The sequence below is a fragment of the Malus sylvestris genome, chromosome 15 (assembly GCF_916048215.2).
Source record: "Malus sylvestris chromosome 15, drMalSylv7.2, whole genome shotgun sequence".
NCBI classification, from domain to species: Eukaryota; Viridiplantae; Streptophyta; class Magnoliopsida; order Rosales; family Rosaceae; genus Malus; species Malus sylvestris.
The window spans coordinates 16,921,403-16,929,684 of NC_062274.1; the positions used below are offsets into that span (position 1 = coordinate 16,921,403).

General features: G+C 38.5%; 2 protein-coding genes and 1 long non-coding RNA gene across 3 annotated transcripts; 1 reads left to right on the top strand and 2 right to left on the bottom strand.

Moving 5' to 3' along the window:
- Positions 1–1,448: 1,448 nt before the first annotated feature.
- LOC126605554 (uncharacterized) lies at positions 1,449–3,247 on the bottom strand. Its single transcript, XR_007616984.1, has 3 exons — positions 3,051–3,247; positions 2,861–2,969; positions 1,449–2,207 (listed from the first exon to the last, which is right to left on the bottom strand). It is a non-coding gene; the product is annotated as an uncharacterized LOC126605554 (long non-coding RNA).
- Positions 3,248–4,175: 928 nt separating this feature from the next.
- Positions 4,176–6,416, top strand: LOC126604695 (vacuolar protein sorting-associated protein 2 homolog 1-like). The gene is made up of 5 exons (XM_050271983.1): positions 4,176–4,390; positions 5,143–5,273; positions 5,555–5,659; positions 5,777–6,037; positions 6,146–6,416. The coding sequence occupies exons 1-5, from the start codon at positions 4,354–4,356 to the stop codon at positions 6,287–6,289; spliced, it is 678 nt and encodes a 225-aa protein (XP_050127940.1). The 5' UTR covers positions 4,176–4,353; the 3' UTR covers positions 6,290–6,416.
- A 634-nt stretch (positions 6,417–7,050) lies between these two features.
- On the bottom strand, positions 7,051–8,023 carry LOC126604696 (RING-H2 finger protein ATL16-like). The gene has a single exon (XM_050271984.1). The coding sequence runs from the start codon at positions 7,807–7,809 to the stop codon at positions 7,282–7,284; it is 528 nt and encodes a 175-aa protein (XP_050127941.1). The 5' UTR covers positions 7,810–8,023; the 3' UTR covers positions 7,051–7,281.
- Positions 8,024–8,282: the final 259 nt, after the last annotated feature.

An 8,282-nucleotide genomic window follows, 5' to 3' on the forward strand; every position in this document is an offset into this window, starting at 1 on the left:
TAACAAACGATATTATTTATATTAAGACCTACTCCAATCTTTGGAGTAAAACTCAAATTTTAGTGGGGTGTAGTCAAAATTGGATTTGAGACGATTTTAAAAGACTGTAAAATCCTAGTGTAGTCAATTAAAAGATTTTAAAGAATTTTAGAATCCATTCAAATCTAGGTGTAGTCAATTAAAAGATTTTAAAGGATTTTAGAATCCATCCAAATCTAAGTGTATACAAAAAATTAAGATTTTGGAGAATTTCAATAGTTGTGGATTTTGTGGGATTTGAGAGCAAAAAGTATATATAACCAAAACTAAAAAGAATCCAACCTCAACCCCTAGGATTTCAAATCCTTCCACCACAATCCATTCAAATTCTTTAAAATCCATATGAATTTTGTAGGAGTCTTTAATCCTCTTTAATCCTATCAAATCTATCACTTTTTAAATCCTTTAAAATCTTAGTTTGACTACACCCACCTTAAAATCTTAGTTTAGGTTCTACACTTACCCCAACTTCCTCCAACCCTTGGGGCAAATATGAGTTTTAACCAAAACTCATTTCTCGGCAAAATTAGCCCAGGATTCCCCTAGGTTAGTGGGTCTGGTCCACTATATATGTGTATTTTTTTTTAGTTATATGTTTATAAATTCATTGAATCCAATGACTAATATCTAATATGATCAAATCCAACGGTAAAAAAAAATCTAATAGTTCGAATTTAAATTTAACGGCTAAAGTAATTATAAAAAAAATTATTTTATGTGTTTCATATTCTTTCGTAGTGTTCCATGAGTTTCATGGTGTGGGTTTAGTGATTTTTCAATATTTATCGAAATCTAAACATTTTTAGGGTAAAATGTTCATAAAATTAAATTAGGATAGTCTACATAATTTTTTTTAAAAAGTTACTTTAAGAAAAAAATAATCCTAAATTCATTCTTTAATAATCTCGAGCTACAAATTTAACTCATAAGGGTTGGAGGAAAAAAACTGTTACTGGGTTAAAACCTAAATTTTTTGGGTTAAAAATTTTAGGTTTTAGACCAAGGGTTAGAGATGGTCTAAGGGGGTGGGGGAGTGGGCCAAACCTCACAATAGGCTGGTAATAATGTGATTCAAATTCACCTTTGGCTAGAATCAAACCTAAGACCTCTCCTTTATAAGTGAAGAAGAATATCATTAGATCGTAGTATTAAGTGTGACACACCTCGATCTTGATGTCTGGGGGACATCGAGATGACCACGTGCTGGCTGACACTCGAGGGTGACGCAAGCCATTAAATGAATGCATATGCTGAGAATATGTGAAACATGCATGTAAATTTCGCGCAAACTATGCAATGTAATATTCCAACATAAACCTTATAAAATAATATAATAATATTCAACTGCCAACAATGATAATGATAGTTATAATGCATGACATGTTCAGAGCATACATCTAATTCAGAATACAAGCAGAATGTGCTATTACAATGATGTCAAAGCAGAAAGGATGGCACGATGTCATTGGTAGGGGAATGCCTCCTAGCTCAGATCGTAAGCCTCGTTAATATGTTTTGAGGGGGCTCAAAACAAATATGAGTGGACCAAGTTGATGTATAAGTAGTACAAACATAGTTATTCAACAACGCACTAACCCCTAAAGTTTATGAAAACTAATAGCATAATATGTGATAGGTTTTCTGAAAACCCTAGCATGCCATAAAACCTTTCATAAAACATATATCATATATAGTGTTCTAACTTGTGGTATCATAATCGCCCGAAGGTTCTCCATCACACCCCCGTAGGCAGAACAATCGCCCGTAGGCAGGACAATGACCACTAGATACGCACAAAACATTGAATATAATCTTTCCAACATAAGTACATATATCTCAAAACATTTTCATAGTATATAGTCATCCATCATATATACTATAAATAGTGTAAAAACATGTTCATAAATAGTATATAGTCATCCATCATATATATACTACAAAGAACATAAATTCGATAAAGTATGGTATTTCAAAATATTCTTAGTAAAACATGATAATCATAAAGTGTAAATCTAATTTACTCATAAAACCTAACCATTAAATCATGCTTTTCATGTATGCATTTCTACTATTAAAACATATATTTAAGAAAGAGTCAACTCACAAATATTCCGTCGTCGATGAGTTGTGTGAAATAGAAAGGACAAAATCGTCGCTAATAGTCGCACCTAAGCACATACAGGGTCCAATTAATAAAACTCTATTATAACGATTGAATTTCAGGAAACAAACATCATAAACGGATTCAGGACGTCGAAAAACATAAGGGGAGCCTCGGGTACCCCTAAGCGCTGCCGTAGGTCACCGGAAAAGTTACCGGCGCCGCCGTCGGCGTGTGTGCTCCATGAGTTGGCATCGGGTCGGCCTCACGCCTGCCTATGCATGGCTGGGCTCAGGGTTTGGGCCGGTTCTGGGTTTGGGCTTGAGGGTTTTAGGCTTGACTTAGTAGGCTAGGCTCGGCTTATTGGGCTTCTCAAATGGGTCGGTTCCATGGCCCAAAGGTCGAGGTTCCCTTGGGTTTCAGGTTATGGGTTGAGCTAGGTTTTAAAGGGCTTTGGGCTTGGGTTTTAAGGGTTTGGGCTGAGGGTTTAATGGGCCAAAGGCCCAAGTCATTACGGCCCAAAAAGCCTTGTTTCATTTGGGTTCTGGGCCTGAAAGCTCGGCCCAAGGCTTAGGTTTGTGTCTCAACTCAGTTTTGCGAGGGAAAAGGTCGAAGATTTGGCCGAAAATCTCCCCGACTCCGTTTTAGGGTCAAACCTTAACCAAATTTCATCATACAAAAGCCAAAATGAAGATAAAATAGTAGGGATCCGAGTCGTACCAAGATGGGTTGGAGTTAGAGTCAGAGACGACCGAAAAATGGCCTGAAACCTACGGTCTTTTGCCAGAAAATTGAAAAATGCTTCCCCGAGCTGTTTTCGTGCTTAAACCTCCACCAAAACCGTTTTCCATTCAATAACCAAGCAATCTAGACTACGAAGGAATGAGATCGAAGGGTGATTTCGACTTACCTTCGTCGGAAAATGCTTGTACCGTGACTGCAACGGTGTCAGGAAGGAGAGGGGAAAAGTTGGGTGTTTGGTCGAGGTTGAGGGTCGTCGTCACTACCAACAGATGGTGATGATGGTGTGTGTGTAGATTGGGAGAGGGAGAGAGTGCGAAAGAGAGAGTGTTGAGAGAGAGATAGGGCTCAGGGAGAAGGAGAGAAGGAGAGAGAAAAGAGATGGGGGTGAAGGGTGGTGCCACGTGGCAAGCAAAGGAGAGGGGAAGAATTTGGAGAAAATCCAAAAAGGAAACCGGATTGGGTAAGTGATAGGGGGCAAACTGGTCATTTCATAACTCCGTTAATATGACAAAATACATAATTCGGGACGGGGTTTCGCAAAGTGGCACTAAAAAACATTTTTTAAAAACTCAAGAAAAATAGTTTTTGTTTAGGTGTAAACTTTTTTGTTCACTGAGCTTATACCTAAAGTCTATTTTGGTCATTATGTTTTTAATTTAACCAATTTGATTAGTATGTTTTACCAAGTTTACAGTGTGAATGACTTTCGATTCTTCAAGAAACGCTCAAATGTTTATGAAGCTTACGATAAGCTTTCACTGAAAGCAATTTTTTGAAAAAATTACGAGATAAGTGCTTTCGATAAAAGCACTCCCATAGAAACCCTGGGCTCCAAACGTGCTTGCTATAAGAATAGTATAGTATGCTCTCACGTATTGGGACAATCCCGCACGTGAACCTGTCTGCGTCTTCCGAGTCTCTTTGAAAGCAATGCTCCCCACGTGCACCTCTGTGCTCTCCTCTCTTGCCGTCAGCTCCAAATGTGCAGCTTTCACTCGGCCTTTAAAACAAACAAACAAACAAACAAGAGGTTAAAACACCAGACGCCTTTTCCCGCGTGCCGGTAAAACCATTCAATTTCTGACAAAATAGCCGACCCCGAATTGGGCCTCGGTTTAAAGCCCACGAATCCGTCAAGGCCCAAAAGTGCAATTACAGAAAACCCATTGGGCCTTGGAAAAACTTAGATTTACAATAAGCGAGCCAAAATAACGATAGTGCGGGGCCCACCGCTCGAGAGTTGCCGCGTTTAAGGTGCGTCGTCGTCGACGATGCTGATTGCATCCCTTAACCACTTCACCAACACACCGCGTGAAGGGAAAAGCTCGACGAATCGAAAGCTTTCAAAAGCCGACGAATTCAATCCTTTTTTGGAAAATTCTAATCGAAAGCGCGCAGAGACGATTCGATCCGATCCAGGCCAAACCTGAGAAGTTTCAGATTGAGTTTCGACCGTTCGATCCGGCGCCATGAGTTTCCTCTTCGGCAAGCGGAAGACGCCCGCAGGTTCGTAGATTGATCAATTTGGTTGAGTTTTATGTTGTTTTAGGATTTTGGTTTGTTGAATTTCTATGATTTTTTTATTTTCCTGATGTGAAATTTTGTATTGTGTTTTAATAGATTTGGAAATTGTAGAGAGACTAATTGGAGCAATACCGAGAAATTTAAACAATTTATTTGTTAATCAAATAATCAAATAAATGATGTTTTTGTTTCCTCAAATTTTTATGGCTGTGTAGTTAATTGTGAATAGGAAGCTGAATTGGAAGGGATATAAGATTTAATCCATTAGAAGTCAATCTAGTCTGTCAATGCTTTTCGCCAGTTCTTTGTTTTGCAATATATGTGTATGCGTATGGGACATCGTTAGGGTTTAGACCAGAAATTCCACTCGATATCCGGAGTAGCGGTGTGATGTGTAATTTTCAGTTGGATTATGTGAATACAAAATGAAGAAAATCTAACTACTTGAAGTAGAAGGATATCTATACAATTGCGAACCTTTCGTTTGTACACCATACGCTGCTATATGCATATTGATATCTGAGTTTGAGTGCTCAATTGGTAATTTGGTTGTTTGCTTCATAAAGTTTGTGTACATTTTTGTATGATGTTGTCCATCTGACGGTAGACTTGATTTATGTCTTGATTCTTTTCTTCGGGCACGTAACACTAATTTGTATTTGTATCATTGTTTTGTGAGAATTACTGTTTTATAAGCTGAAATTGTATATTTGGGTCTGAATTTGTGATTTTAGAACTCTTGCGGGAAAACAAGAGGATGCTGGACAAATCTATTCGAGAGATAGAGAGGGAGAGAGGAGCTCTCCAAGGACAAGAGAAGAAACTAATTCTAGAGATTAAGAAAAGTGCCAAGCAAGGGCAGATGGTGTGTTATTTTCTCTCTGCTATTTGCTGTTTTGCTTTATTTTTCGTGAGGCTCGATTTCAGTATCTTCCTCTGTTTGTGCTTTGTGGCTGAGCTACTCTTGACCGCAGACCTAAACTCCCTCGGCTCATTGTTGCCTAATTATCTGTCTCTGAGTTTTAGTTATGAAGTTGGTGTTATACATGCATAGAACATTTTCCGCTTTTACCTTGTAGCGTATAGACTTTGGTTTGATGGTCGCATAGCCTAACTGTGCTTTTTATCTGTCCAACTTTGTTTCAGGGAGCTGTTAAAGTTATGGCGAAAGACCTTGTTCGAACACGACATCAGATTGAAAAGTTCTACAAGCTCAAATCTCAACTCCAGGGTGTATCTCTCAGAATTCAGGTATATCTACATTCTGTGATTTAAGCCCTTTAATCCATGTGAACGAAGGATAGCTCAGTCATTATTTTGGTATCCTATTGGATGAGCTGTATTCTTAGAATTACTTTTTTCTTTCAGACGTTGAAATCCACACAAGCTATGGGAGAGGCAATGAAGGGAGTGACGAAGGCAATGGGCCAGATGAACAGGCAGATGAACTTGCCATCACTGCAGAAAATTATGCAAGAATTTGAGAGGCAGAATGAGAAGATGGAATTGACAACTGAGGTGATGGGCGATGCTATTGATGATGCGCTGGAAGGAGATGAGGAAGAGGAGGAAACCGACGAACTAGTGAGCCAAGTTCTTGATGAGATTGGAATTAACGTCAACCAAGAGGTACTTACATCAGTCGAGAACTCGTACATTTTTCCTCTCCGCTGTGGTTGACGAATTTAAAGTTTCTGAGCAGCGATAACATTTCTGTTGTTCTCTTATTCTCTGCAGCTTGTTAATGCACCATCGGCTGCTGTTGCTGCACCGGCTGCGAAGAACAAAGTTCCACAAGTGGAAACAGCAGCAGCCGGAGCCGATGACGGTGGGATAGATAGTGATTTACAGGCGAGGCTAGACAATTTAAGAAGGATGTAGATTTCAATTTCTAGTATATTATTGGCAGTGTGAGAGGTGAGAGTTCTTTTGTGCATTGTAATATATGTGAAAAATTTATGCCGGAATTTATCGAATCAAGATTTGACACGCGGATATTTTAATCAAATTACTTTCGGTAAATTTGTACACAACAAAGATGTTATGAATATAAGGAGATGCACATGCTTTGTAATGGTGAGATCGAGCTAGAGAACCCAACTTTCAAAAGGGTTAGCCTAAACTACGAGAGAGATTTGAACTTGGGTGCAGAAAGCAAGTTGTAAACTTGAATGCGTTGACGATCTGGGAGTTGTAAGCACAGTGACGGGATTCAAAATTTTATCTTGTGGAGGCTAAAATACTAGAATCCTTACTACAAGAAAGAACCCTCAAAATTTTGAAAATGGAGTTATGATATTTTCATTGAATACAGTTGCAAGCGTATGATACATTGTGTTTGCAGAAATCACATGAACTCACTGCAAACTGTTCAAGTTGTTGAATTGTTTTGGCATTTTCGAACATTTTGATGACGGAAGGAAATCGTGATCGCAAGTTGCAGCTAACATGACTAACAACCAACAAAAATTTCAGTATCATATACAATACAGTGCCAGTTTAAATTTGGATCCAACTATGGCGAAATATTTTTACAATGTTCATCTAATCGGGCAATTTTCAATGTACTTGAATATGACCAAGTAACGTTATTATTTTACTTAAATTACAATAAGTAAATTTGTTTTGTATTAAGACTATCGTTTACCTTATTATAACTCGTGGAATTATATATTATGTAACTTGTATTCCTGATACTTTGGTAAAAATTTCTCCACCTAATTCTTGTTTTCTACCATGCACTCCTTGATACCATCGTCCCACTTTACAAACCAACAAACTCCCCAAAAAAACCCTAAAAAAATGGGATTTTTTTTCTGTAAATGGAAAAAAAAGAAACGAAAAAAAAAAAGAAAAAAGAAACCTTAGAAAGCTCAGACTAGCAGGCCTTCTCTGGAATTGTCCTCCGGCGTAGTCGTCAGCTGCGGATGACACCACGAGCTGACGGGCACGGGCGTGCGACAGAGCGGGCAGTCAGAGTGAGAGTAGAGCCACATGTCTATGCAAGGAGCATGAAAAGAGTGCTTGCAAGTAGGCAGCTTTCTTATTTCTTCTCCATCCTCAAAAACTGACAAACAAACAGCACATTCAACAGAATTTTCTTCTTTTGTCGTTGATCCCTCTTTCTTCTGGTACCTGAAGCTGCCCAAGTTCTCAAAGCTCCTACTCCTCCTTGTTCTTGAGAGATCAACCAAACTGTTTGATGGTCTTGACGCCGGAGACTGGCCGTGGCGCCTCGAGGTCCATTTGATGAAGATAAGGTTGTACATGGCTAGGATTATGCCAGCTGTTCCAAAGACTATGAGGCCGTAATACAGCATGGATAAGTTGGTTTTTGGTGACGGAGGAGGCGGTGGCGGCTGTGAAATGGGGCTTTGTATTGTGTAGAGCTTGTAACCCATTGTTTTCGGTTTTTGGTGAAAGTGGCAAGAGGATTTGGAGAGGAGGAGGGGCCTTAAATTAGTACTAGCTAGTTGTTTTAATTTCACAAAGAAGATTCTCCACTCTAAGCCATGTTATTATTAATTAGGTTTAAATTAAAATAAATTAACAATAATGCTATTTAGACACACAAATTTGACACGCTTGATAATACATATTCTTTAGCACAATTAAGCGATTTTATCTGTATCGAGATAATCACCTTTAAAATAAGAAGTCGTTAATCGAAAAGCCGTGGTGGTTATGTAGTTGTGGAAATAATAAACTTTGTTTATAATCTTTGGGGGGGTAAAGAATGATTGAAAGAAGACAAAGGAATGCACAATCAAGGACACCAAGCAAGGGTGGAGGATAGTGACTTCAACTTGTGGATAAGAATTATTTCTCTCTCTCAGTCTGCCTTATTCTTGGCTAAGAGAACAATTAAATATAT

Coding starts and splice junctions, on each gene's coding strand:
- LOC126604696 (XM_050271984.1), bottom strand. CDS start 7,809: ATGGGTTACAAGCTCTACACAATACAAAGCCCCATTTCACAGCCGCCA.
- LOC126604695 (XM_050271983.1), top strand. CDS start 4,354: ATGAGTTTCCTCTTCGGCAAGCGGAAGACGCCCGCAG. Junction 5,274..5,554: donor GTGCCAAGCAAGGGCAGATG/GTGTGTTATTTT, acceptor ACTTTGTTTCAG/GGAGCTGTTAAAGTTATGGC. Junction 6,038..6,145: donor GAATTAACGTCAACCAAGAG/GTACTTACATCA, acceptor TATTCTCTGCAG/CTTGTTAATGCACCATCGGC.